This window comes from Camellia sinensis, unplaced genomic scaffold (assembly GCF_055761805.1).
Source record: "Camellia sinensis isolate YWXY unplaced genomic scaffold, ASM5576180v1 Unanchor1, whole genome shotgun sequence".
In the NCBI taxonomy this organism is placed as follows: domain Eukaryota; kingdom Viridiplantae; phylum Streptophyta; class Magnoliopsida; order Ericales; family Theaceae; genus Camellia; species Camellia sinensis.
Genome location: NW_028128987.1, coordinates 7173226 through 7186541, shown reverse-complemented (window position 1 = coordinate 7186541; position 13316 = coordinate 7173226). Strand labels below are relative to the sequence as shown.

At 35.1% G+C, this 13316-nt stretch overlaps 1 protein-coding gene across 1 annotated transcript; it reads right to left on the bottom strand.

Moving 5' to 3' along the window:
- Positions 1–481: 481 nt before the first annotated feature.
- LOC145814063 (uncharacterized) lies at positions 482–2900 on the bottom strand. Its single transcript, XM_082910589.1, has 4 exons — positions 2493–2900; positions 2263–2403; positions 838–1603; positions 482–624 (listed from the first exon to the last, which is right to left on the bottom strand). Exons 1-4 carry the CDS (start codon positions 2883–2885, stop codon positions 482–484), a joined length of 1443 nt encoding a protein of 480 aa, XP_082766715.1. The 5' UTR covers positions 2886–2900.
- Positions 2901–13316: the final 10416 nt, after the last annotated feature.

Genomic DNA, 13316 nt, shown 5'->3' with positions numbered 1-13316 from the left:
AGTTTTGATGTGTTTTGTTTTGAAAGACTCCGACTATATTCATGCAAACCTTTATTATTAGTACCATTCACTGAGTATCCAAGCTCACCCTCTCTATATATATGTAGGTGATGAGCAGGACGTCAGCGACGCCTAGACTATTTTTGAAAGCTTGTTTGGATTCTTGATTATGTCGGCTTTGTTTTTGTATTCACGTCGGCGATGCCATTTATTTCATGTCGGCGAATCTTGAAAATCATGCTTCTTGGCTTGTATTTGCTGTATTTTGTATATGTCGGCTCGAGAAGCCTTTTGATCAAGATGTAACACATATTTTGTTTTGTTGTATTCAAGTTGTAAGATGAATGACATTGCATTTGATCTATGCACAGCTCTTATGGACCACTTGTTTTTTTTGATTATTGCTTCCGCGTTTGTGAGCCCCGTTTATCATACTCTGATTGTGTTAAGTTTTAGAAAGTTGGCCTTCGGTAATTACGGATTACTGGCCATCACGGCACCAAACTACTAGGGGCGGTTTGGGGTCGTGACAGTTACCATAGAGTTTCTTCTTTTGTTTCGGTTGTTGTTTGTGTGGCATTTGTTCTTGTTGGGTTGTTGGTTGTTGTTCCACTTGCATTCCAACTATACATAGTGAAAATCAAACAAGCCCCAAAAATGGAATAAGAAAATATACAGAGAAATGAAATGAGCATTAGAAATATAACTAATGTGTTCAGAGAGATATAACTTCCAGGGAAAATTACCAATGACAGAGAAAATTATAATAAATAGAAATTTCTCTGAGTTATGTTGGCACAAGGACATAACTTTTTGTGGCTCAAGATTTTCACTGACCTTGTGGTTGAAGTTGTGTTGGTGTTCGGTATGGTTGTGTTGCTAGTTGGACGGATAGTTCTTGAACTTGTTCATGCAATTTAGCATTTTCAGTTTCAAGCTCCGAATTTGAACACCTCAACTGTTGAATTGTTTTTGTATCGTCTGCTTTTTCAACCTCCAACATCCTTAGTTTCATTCGGATTGTGCTTTCTTTTTCTTGAAGTTCTGAGTTATGTGATGTCAGGATTCTTATTGAAATATCCTTTTCAGCAAGTAATTCAATCCAATTTCTGTCTTCTTCTTTTTTAGATTGAGACAGTGCCTTCAGTCTTTGACGTAGATCAGCAATTTGGGCATCCTTTGATTCCTCAAATTCTTCAAGCTGATGCATTGTTGAGCCACAAATGCCATCATGTTGTTGGTCCATCGGCTCATTATTTTCTTCTTCATCACTTTCATCCTTGTTCTCTTCTTGTTGTTCATCTTCTTCTTCATCTTCTTGTTCACTGTCTTCTTCTTTCTGTTCATTTTGTTCTTTGTCTTCTGGTTCTATTTCTTCACTTTCTTCGCTGGTTTCTTCTTCTGTGCTGCTTGCTTGATGTTCTTGTCCATTGTTGGCATCGTATTCTTCTGTGTTGCCTTCTGCTTGTTCATTCCCTCCATCTTCAGATGGATCTTGTAATGTCTCCTTGAATATGACAATTGCCTTTTTTAATTCTTTCTTCGTCTTTTTGCCAAGACAGAACTCCTCTGATGGGTTTTTGACTAGCTGCTTGTTATCAATCTGTAACAAGAGACTCTTTTATTAGAGAAATGTTACAAAATTCAATGAGAGAAAAAATTCAAATAAGGAAAATAAAATTCATCTAAATGATAGTAATGGGAAACAAACTTCAGAGAAAATTGTATGGGCCAGACAAAATTAGAGACATGGAGTTAATTTGATGGGGCAAAGAAAATTATGAAACAAGCAACATAATTTAGATATCAGAGAAAATCAATCAAGGCATATAAGTTAATGTTTTACTATAATTGTGTCAGAGAAATTTGAATTCCAGTGAAAATTCATTAGAAGGGTAGAAATAAACAGTGTTTATCAAAGATGTAAGGCACATAAGTTATGGGCAGAGAAAATTACACACAAGGAGATAAAATTTGATGGGCCAGAGAAAATTATGAAACAACCAACATAATTCAAATATTAGAGAAAATCAATCAGGGCATATAAGTTAATGTGTTACAATTGTGGTCAGAGAAATTTGGATGGCAGAGAAAATTGATTACAATGGCAGAAATAGACCAGTGGTAAGCAAAGAAGAAAACATAAATTGATATTTCAGAGAAAATTAATCTTAATCAATCAATGCACAAGGAGGGAAACAAAGCAGTGGTCAGAGAAATTTTGGAATTTCACTGAGATTTCAGTAGCAATAGGAATCTAACCTGTCGAGGTGCAAGAGAGTGGACTGGTGTCTTCTGCAGCTGTTTCGTCAAGGTTTGCAGGTTCCACTTGGCACATCTTGGGAAGTCAGTTGTGTTACTGTCTTCCGAGTCAATGATAGTTGCATGTTCACATAGCCAATACTGTGATGAAAATGAAAGTAAATAAAATTTTGTAAACGCACAAATTTGTAAGTATGATAACTGCAAATTTGAATGGATATTATACTTACCAGCAATGCAATGACACACCCCGTAACTTTTTCTGGAGTTTTGTGCAATGCCATGATAGAATCAATCAATGTTGATGTGATTGCTTCCGGCCAATCATACTGTTTCATTGATTCAAGAGGTTCCACATACTTTATAAAAACCCAACCTATTGAATTCCCACTTGTTGCAAAAAATAGGGTGAGACACAAGTACAATGTAACAATGATTGCTACATCTTTGAAGTCAGTTGGTTGCTTGCCTTTCATTGCTTTGACCAAGGCATTTTTAAGAACAGGACCAGTGAGCCTTGTGTCCTTTTGGAATCTTCTCATGAGGAATGCAGATTTTGGCTTTTTAGAGTATCTTAATGACATGGCTCCTTTACCTCCTTCCAAACCAAAAATCAAGGTCATGTCGTTTGTTGTAAAGGTCAGGTTCTTCTTCCCAACTATGAATGCTTTTTTTTTTTCATTGTAACATTGGATTATGGCAACTACATCATCATCGAATTTCCTAGATTTCTTTGGATCCATCCTTCCAGTGGTTAGAGCTTGGATCAAATACCAGAATGGGGTCTTTTGAAGCTCTAGAAGATGTGTTGAACTGAATTTAAGTGTTTGAAAGAAGGAGACGACAGATGAGATGTTGGATCGGAATTGAATGCTGTAGTGAGCTCTCTTTCTGTGGAGTTTAACAGGTTTTTTCCCCCTTGAGCTTGAGTCTTTTGAAGTTGGGGTACTCATGTGGATGCTAGTTGCTTCATCAGCTTGGACTTGTGTGTTTTGGGAAGGAGTTTGTGGTGTTTTAGTGCTGGTTTTTTATCTTAGATGATAAGAGGACTGAGAGAGTTGTTCTTTCTTGCTTGGTGTTTCTAGTGTTTTGCTGCTGGTTTTTTATCCTAGTCCATAAGAAGACTGAGAGAGTTTCTGTTTTTTGCTTGGTGTTTCCAGTGTTTCGCTGCTTTTACGTTTTTCCATTTCTAGACAATGATTAAAACATAGAGATGTCAACATTAAATCTCAGAGAAAAATGGACATGTCAGAGAAAATTACAGATAAGGGAGAAAATTACAAAAAAAAAAGAGAAAATTGGAGATGCCAGAGAAAATTACAGATAAGGGAAAATTACAGAAAATTGGACATGCCAGAGAAAATTAGACATTAAAAATTAAATGTCAGAGAAAATCAACACAGTATCATAAACATAGAAGAGAAATTTTCAATAATTGTTTAAATTACATATAGAAGTAAACATACCAGAAAAAATGAATGATAGAAAAAAATAAACATGGCAAGCGAAAGAAAATTTCCATTCCATAATTAGCAAAGATAAAATAAACAAAGTAATGTAAACATGCCACTGAGAATTACACCATATTGAAATCAAGAATTGAACAAAATAAACATACCAGAGAAAAATGCACATTCTGGAGAAAATTACACATTCTTGAGGAAATCTCCATTCCAGAGAAAATTTCAATTCATAATATTAAAATGCAAGAGAAATTTACATACACAACCAGAGAAAATTAACCATGATAGAGACACTCAAGGGAGGAAAATGGTGCGATGTGGTCAGAGAAAATTATAAATACCAGAGAAACTTAGACAGGGGCAAGAGTGTAATAGACATTGCAGAGAAAGATACATATTCCAGAGAAATTTACAAAGCAGAGAAATTCATAGACAAAATGACAGAAACATGTTCAAGAATAAGATCAAAATTCAGAGAAATAACTTTTTCTCAAAGTACACATGGCAGAGAAAATTCAAAGAAAAAACATTCATTCCAGTCCATAATATTAAAATTCCAGAGAAAATTAAAAATGACAAAGACACAAGGGAGGAAAGTGATGTGATGTGGTTAGAGAAAATTATAAATACCACCCTGTAGACAAAGGCAAGAAAGTAATAGACATTGGAACCCCAATTAAAAATACCAGAGAAACTTAAGACATTGGAACCAAAAAATTCCAATTAAAAATACATATTTAAGAATACATATTACAGAAACACAAAATAAACATGCCAGAGAAAATTGAAAGAAGAAACGTACATTAATCAAAAATCAGAGAAATTCAAATGCCAGAGAAATTTACAGATAAAATCACACAAACATGTTGAAGAATAAGTTCAAAATACACAGAAATAACTTTTTCCAAATTCAGGTAGCTTTTTATTACGAAATTGAAACCCTAATTTATGGAAGGTTATTATAAAATGCTATTAACTGTGTTTCCAGAGAAAATCTAGTTGTATTGTAGAAAAACTGACCAGAGTTAGGATGAAACTTGAATGACGAGCTGATATGGCCCAAGATGAAGATGCGACGTGACGAAGATGGACTGAGATGATGATGAGCAGTGAAAACGAAGCTTTAACCTAGGTCAGAGAAATTTGTGAGGAAAGAATGGGAATGATTTTTGGAGAAGATAACGAAGCTCTAATGTCGATGGTGCAGATGATGTTGAAACCCTAATTCTGCTGTTCTCCTGTTCGTGAAGATGCTGGATGTTTGGAATGTAGCTCAGACGTCGGAATGAGTTTATTTCTGTGTTGATTTTGGCAAGGGTATTTTGGTCCACAAAATAATTAAAAACGCGCGCCAAGTTGTTTCAGGGACGTGATGCATCACTATCTTTTTGGGTATCCTTTATCCTCTAAATTGTTATTATTAGGGACCTTAAAAAAAATCTCATTAATAATAATAATTAACTTATTTTTCTTTATTTTATTTTTCATTTTTTAAAATCTAACATCCAAACACAAAATGAATCTTCACTTTTTTTTGTCAAGAAATTTCATCTGTTTCCAAATTTAAGATTCTATCCATGGACTTGTGTCACACTAGTATACTTTTCAAGCTTCATTATGAAGGTTGCGAGTTCGAGTCCCATGTGAGGGTCGCGAACTTTCTCAGAATGATACTAGGAATTTTAAATAATCTATTAAATTTTTTAATAAATCTCTCACATGGGTGTGGAACTCACTTGTGTGAGTCCCACACTCATGTAAAAGATTTGGTAGAAAATTTAGTAGATTATTTGAGATTCATAGTAGTTTCTTTTCCCCTAGATCTAAGTTACTAACAACTTAAAAAAAATAAAATCAACCAATATTGTAATATTAGATTTACAGTAACATAAAATCCTACCTAAATAATCACTACCATATAACCCTAATTGCGTGGGAAAATTAGTGGTGGTAATAGTGGATTCGGATCCTCACGGGAGAAACTCCCTCCCCCATCTGGTAGAGGTGAGGAGATGATACCACCTCATTAATGAGATATCTTGCAGTTGAAATGGAGTAACTTCCTCTACGCGGAAGAAAATTTAACAAACGGCATTGTTTTGGTTTTTTTTTATTTATTATTTACTAAAATGATTTTTGTATATGTACTTTAAAAAATTAGAAAATTTTATATGTTTGACCTGAATAATGTTATCAATAAGTTTTGAAAAAAAAAATTATGAATAGTATTTATTATTAAATAGGGAACTTTTTTGATAAATTCACTTTTTAAGAGTTTTATTCCATCCAACCCATATTCTTTTTGACTATTCCATTAGGTCCTATTTTAGATAAGAAGACCAAAATACCCTTTTCATCTACGTATGTTCCATTTAGTTCACATTATTTTCTTATGTTTCAATAAGTCCTATGGGTAACATAATTACCAAAATACCCCTAATGTGAATGTTTACACCGTCAATGTGAATGTTCACATCGTTAATGTGTAGGGGCCCAGCCCATGTCGATCCTCGTGGGTGCCGAAAAAATTTGAGTCGAGCCGGGGCGGGCCCGGCCTGTTAACAATGTGAATATTCACATTGACATGTTAACATTCACATTAATAGGAGTGTAAAATTGGCCCGCGTCCCGTGGCGGCGCGAAACCCGCCCGCGGCCCATGGGCGGCCCGGGCGGACACGGCCCGGCCTGTTGACAATGTGAATATTCACATTGACATGTTAACATTCACATTGATAAGAGTATAAAATTGGCCAGCGGCCTAGGGCGGGCCCGACGTGGCCCGTTGACAATGTGAATATTCACATTGAAATGTTAATATTCACATTGATAAGAGTGTAAAATTGGCCGACAGCCCGTGGGCGGCCCGAAACCCGACCGCAACCCGAGGCGGGCTTGGCCCGACCCGTGACAATGTGAATATTCACATTGACATGTTAACATTAACATTGATAGGAGTGTAAAATTTGTCCGCTGCCCGAAGCTTGCCCGCGGCCCGGGGTAGGCCCGGTCCGACCCGTTGACAATGTGAATATTCACATTGACATGTTAACATGCACATTGATAGGAATGTTAAATTGGCTCGCGGCCCATGGGTTGTCCGAAGCCTGCCCACGGCCCGAGGTAGGCTCGTTTGGGTCCGGGCCCAAGCATGTCCGAGACCCTAGGCTAGGGCCTAGGCTATCATTTTGAAGCCCGGCCCGACCCATCAGCCCGCTTAAGGCCCATTCAAGACTCAGTCCGAAGGCCAGCCCGCCCGAGACGCAATGTTTTTTTTTGTGGAAAATAATAAAATTTTGGTAGAAAAAATTAAAAAGAATTAAAAAAAAATAGCCAGGCCCGCCCAAGCTAGACCTAAGCTCGAGGCTAGGCCCAGGCCCACTAGCCGGACCCGAGGCTCGATCCATCGGCTCGTCCAAAGCCCGAATACCCTTCTGCCAAGGCTAGGGCCTGGGCCTAATTTTTTGGCCCGTGGCCGGGCCTGGCCGGCCCGAATTTTTCGGACACCCATGAGGCTCGATATGGGCCGGCCCAGGCCTCTACGCATTGATGATATGAACATTCACATTGAGGATGTGAACATTCACATTATGGATATTTTGGTAATTATGTCTCCCATATGACTTATTGAAACAAAAGAAAATAATGTAGACTAAATAGAATATAAGTAAATGAAAATGGTATTTTGGTCTTTTTACTTCAATAGGGCTTAATGGAATAGTTAAAAAGAATGTAGGTTGCCTGAAGCCCTCGGGAAAGGATCGTTTGGGCCCGAGCTCGAGCCTACTCGGAGACCCTAGGCTAGGGCCTGGGCCATCACTTTGGAGCCCGACCTGGCCCATCAGCCCGGTTAAGGCCCATTCAAGGCTCGGTTCGAGGTCTGGCCTGCGTCGAGGCCTAGTGTCTTTTTTTATGAAAAATAATAAAATTTTGGTAGAAAAAATTAAAAAGAATTAAAAAAATATGGCCAGGCCCGCCCAAGCCCATTGGCCCAACCCGAGGCTCGACCCACCGGCTCGGGCCCGGACCCAAATGAGCTATCCCAGGCTGTGGGCAGGCTTCGGGCAGTCCACGGATTGCGGGCCAATTCTACATTCTTATCAATGTGCATGTTAACATGTCAATGTGAATATTCACATTGTCAACGGGCCGGGCCGAGCCTACCCCGGGCAGCGGGCAAATTTTACACTCCTATCAATGTTAATGTTAACATGTCAATGTGAATATTCACAATGTCACGGGTCGGGCCTCGGGCCGCCCACGGGCTGCAGGCCAATTTTACACTCTTATCAATGTGAATGTTAACATGTCAATGTGAATATTCACATTGTGAACGGGTCAGGTCGGGCCCGCCCTGGGCCGCTGGCCAATTTTATACTCTTATTAATATAAATGTTAACATATCAATGTGAATATTCACATTGTTAACAGGCTGCGTCGAGCCCGCCCCGGGCCGCCCACAGGCCGTGGGCAGGTTTCGGGCAGCCACGGGGCGCGGGCTAATTTTACACTCCTATCAATGTGAATATTCATGTCACGCCCCAAAATTTGGACAATTAAATATTAAATTAGGACTAAACCCCAATTAATATTCCATCATCCAAATCCTAAGGGTGAAACAAAAAAAAACTAAACAAAAACTAAACCATCCACCATAAATTTATAACTAACAAATACCTCAATATTAAAGTAACAATACAAAGTCAAAATAACTTAAATAAAGTATGGTTACAAACCATGCCAAATTATTCCAATACTAAAGTCATAAAATAAATAAATACATAAACTATTACAACCTTAAGCTCAAGAAAACAAAAGAAATCTAAGAGATATGCCCAACAACTATAGTTACTTCTCGTCACCGCCGTAGCCTTAACTAATCCTGCAAAGGAAGCTCAGCTGCGCTCAACAGAACGCACCCGAGTTGTCAAGAGATAAAACGGGTCAGTATACAGGTATACTGGTATGAGTACAAGAATTGACACCCACGTGTCCACCAGACACAAACAAAAATACATTAAATTCTTATTACAGGACAAGACAAGTAGTTCCAACCGCACCGAGACGAATGGGTAGTTTCTCGAGACACGGTGGCATTTAGTTTCTTGTCCGTACACAACGAAATATAAATATATTATAAAATAAACAAAATAGAAATAGAAATATGGTGGGTCAGCCCTGCATAAAAAGTTAGTAAGACCCACCATCCTGCAAAACAAATAAAGTTAGTATAATTTAATCATAAGTAACTTGTTGAAACAAATATAAAATTACACCGTTTCATACTTCAATAATTCGAATTGATCAAAACTCAAAGAGCGAAAGTTGTACAGAATCAAATTTCCTATAAGACAGCGCGAACGAATTTAACAGAAACTGAACAGGTTAAGAGAAAAACTTGATATAAAAATCTAGACAGAATTCAATCGAAAAATCTGAAGCTGAAAACGAACCAAAACTGCCCCAAGATGATTTTTTTCGAAAAATTTCAAAACACGAAAAGTGTGCAGCATGATGTTTTACTTCAGTTTACACGAAACCAATAAAAATGAGCTCGTTTCATGGGTTAAAACAGCCTATAAAATCTGCATTACCAAAATGAATCAAACCGACAATAACCAAGGTCATCCGATTATAAGTTCTAATCGATCTTTTTAATAAAAAGTTACAACACAAAAGTTGTCCAAAACCACGTATACATGCCTCTCCTCAAATTTCATAATTTATTGAGGTCGATTACTATTTTTCACGATGTACAAATCAATAAACTCATAATTAAATTTTTGTACCTTAACTCCACCACTTCGGCCCTCCCCTTCCGGCCTACACATATATCCCATGTGCCTCCCGTATATCTAACACCGCTCCGAAGCCAAACTTGCACGGGGATATCGTCCCGAGTTTGACTCACACTCCCCGGATGGTTAGCATATACGTACGCGCGTAAATCAAAGCACTCGTCTACTCATGAGAACGAGGCAACAATATAAATAACATCTCATCAACATCATGAGACAAATATAACAATGCCGGGCATAAGGCATTAAACAACTCTCATAATCCTCACTTTTTTATACACTCTTTCTCCCCATCACTCAAATAAAATAACAATTCATGGAGTCATGGTGGAGTATAAGGAATTTATCTATAGGTTCATAATTAATTTTAATTTCATAAGACCATGAGTGTAATTACAACCATAAAATAAATCCATATAAAAATCATAAACATTGCATACACAACTAATCCAAATAAGTAAAATCAATCCTTCATTTACACGCAAATATAAAATCAATCCAACATCAAATAAAAATAAATAAATAAAAACAACGAATCAATCCATCCTCTAACCAATATCTATGGATTCTAGGTTTATTTTAATTTTATATAATCATGAGTGTGATTACAATCATAAAATCAATCCATATAAAAAATCCTAAATCTTGCATATACAATTAATCAAAATAATTAAAATCATTCAATCATTTAAAAACCCTAAACCTTATAGAAACAACTAATCAAAATAATTAAAATTAATCAATCATCTATAAACCCTAAACCTTGCATACATAACTAAACAAAATAATTAAAATTAATCAATCATCTAAAAAAAACTAAACTTTACCTACACAACTAATCAAAATAATTAAAATCAATCTATCATCTTTATGTAAATATAAAATCAAACTAATATTAAATAAATAAATAAAAACAAAGAATTAAAGATAAATCAAGGAAAGTGGATTTTGTACTCACAATATTATTTTGAAGATCAAAGAAATATTTAGAGAACTAAAAGAGCCACCAAAACAAAACCCTAATCCTTTTTATTTTTTTCCTCTCTTCCTCTCTCTTTCCCGTCTCTCACCCTCGGCTTCCGTGCTTGGCTTATGTGATTAAGCCCTCAGATGATAAAGCTCGCACTCTCTCTCTCTCTCTCTCTCTCTCTCTCTTCGTGGCTGCCTTCACCTTGCAATTTCCTGATCCATAATCTAACCTAATTCACTTTATAATATTATACTAAAACCTAATCCTATTAGAACTTAATCAATTATTATAATATATTATATTATATAATACAACATAATTATAATATATATAAATATAAATATAAGATAAAGTATATATATATATATATACCTATATATATAACACCTCTTTTTTTTTTTTTAACAAAAACAAATATAAATATATAAATATTTGGATTAAATATATATAATTAAATAACAAATTAAATTAATTAATCACCACCTTAAATTCATTAAATATCACATTAAATATTCATGTGACCACACAATTAATAAATTCAAAAATAAAATAAGATAATAATAATCATAATAATAAATAAATGACTTAAGAAAATTAGGATCGCTACAATTCACATTGTTAACGGGCCGGTCGTGCCCGCCCTGGGCCGCGGGTGGGCTTTTGGCCGCCCATGGACCGCGGGTCAATTTTATACTCTTATCAATGTGAATGTTAATATGTCAATGTGAATATTCACATTATCAACGGGCCGGACCGGAGCCGCCCATGGGCCGCCGGCAGGTTTCACGCCGCCACAGGACGCAGGCCAATTTTACACTCCTATTAATGTGAATGTTAACATGTGAATATTTACATTGTCAACGGGCCGGGCCCGTCCCGACTCGCGGGCGAGTGTGAGTTTTAAAATATGAATGCTCACATCAAAAATTACTAACCATTCAAAAAATATTTATAAGGGTATCAAAATTAAATATAAGGGCATAAGTGTCCAAGAAAATAGTGTAAATCAAGAAAAAAGACTTTATGGAATAAAACTGTACATACATGGGACTAAATGGGTTAAAAAATTCCTTCATGAACTTCTTGGATTAAAACACTTCTAAATGGGGTTTATCAATAAAAATCCCTATTAAGTATGGTTATATTATGGATGTTGTAATTAGGTGCATAAAGTGCACACTCCTTATAAAATTTTTTGGATAAATTACAAATATATCTTCTGAGATTTGTTTAAAATATGATTTGTCTCACGTAGTTCAATAAATTACATCACATCCCTCGAAATTTCTAATTTTATAACAAATTACTCATGTTATTAATAAATTATCATGTCAATTAGCAGTTTCTAATGATGTTACAAATTTATTTCAATTAATAATTCAGGTAATTTTATCATTGCATTGGAAAACAGTTAGGAGTTTCATTTTTTCAATCAGTGCCGTTAAATAAAAAATTTCTAACAAGGGTTATTTATAATTTCTTGAATCGTAAGGGGCAGTGCCTGTTTTAAGCAAATCTCAAAGAGTATATTTTTATTTTATCTAAATTATTTTAAAAAATATGTTTGAGGTAAGGAAAGCGTAAAATATTTTTAGTTATAGAAAGGTAACTTTAATATAAGAGCTGTTAGGTTATGCACCTTTAAAAAGATCACATTTGGGAATTAACTTTTTTTAATAATATTTTAATTTTTAATTAGTCTTTTTTTTTTTTTTTTTTTTTGTAAATTGAAATAAGTTAATGTGTTTGGGATTTATTTATTTTTTAGTTGTATTGAAAGCCGTCAAGATTTTGTAAAGAGATCACAACATACATGAGTATAGAGTTCATTTAGGAATTGACTTTTCTTAATAATATTTTGATTTTTGACTTTTTTATAAAGTGAAAAAAAAAAAGTTAATGTCTTTAAAAATTATTTATTTTTAGTTGTATTGAAAACCATCAAGGTTTCTTTTTACTTTTTTAAAATTTTAGCTTTTTATAAAGTTATACTTTTTATTTTTATTTTTTGAAGTTCATACAATCATTATATTTCATTACAAACATCACAATAAGTGATAATTTTTTTTTTTTTGGTCAAGCTTCTCTCCACCCCGAAATCGGACTGGAGCATGCTATTCGGTTTATGGGAGCCAACCATGAATCCTGTTTTAATTAGCCGAACCGTTAATATGTAAAACTCGTCGAGTATTTTATTCCTGTAAAAAATCACGTTGATCGGATATCGATAGTTACTTGATCGAATCAAATTCTGTCAACAGTAAATATAATTTTTAAAATAATTTGTTGAGAAAATTCTAACCCGACCAAGTAGCTATCGATATCCGATCAACGTGATTTTTTACAGAGATAAAGTAATCTACGAGCTGCACATAGTGCACGGTTCGAATTATCGAAACAGTACTCCTGGTGGGCTCCACAGCCTAACAGTATCGTCCAGTCTACTTTGTGAACTGGAAATAAGCCTGACCCATTTTTTTTTACCAAAAAAATTCATAGTATTTTTCACAACAAATAATACGTATAACTTACATCACATTATTCATAATATAATTAAAGGTATATCACATAAATTTTTATAATTTATATGTACGAAAAATTATTTATAAGTCCTATTATAGAAACTTATTTAGTGTCAAATCCTGTGAAATTTCTTATAGAGTTTAAAATCCTATTTAGATAAGAATGTATTTCTTGAGATCTTATATTGTGTAAATCAATTGTAGCAGTGGATTATTATATCCGTACTTTGTTCCATTATTATATATTTTATTCTCTCTCATATATCACGTTTAGTTTAGGATGTTACATAGAGATGGTCATT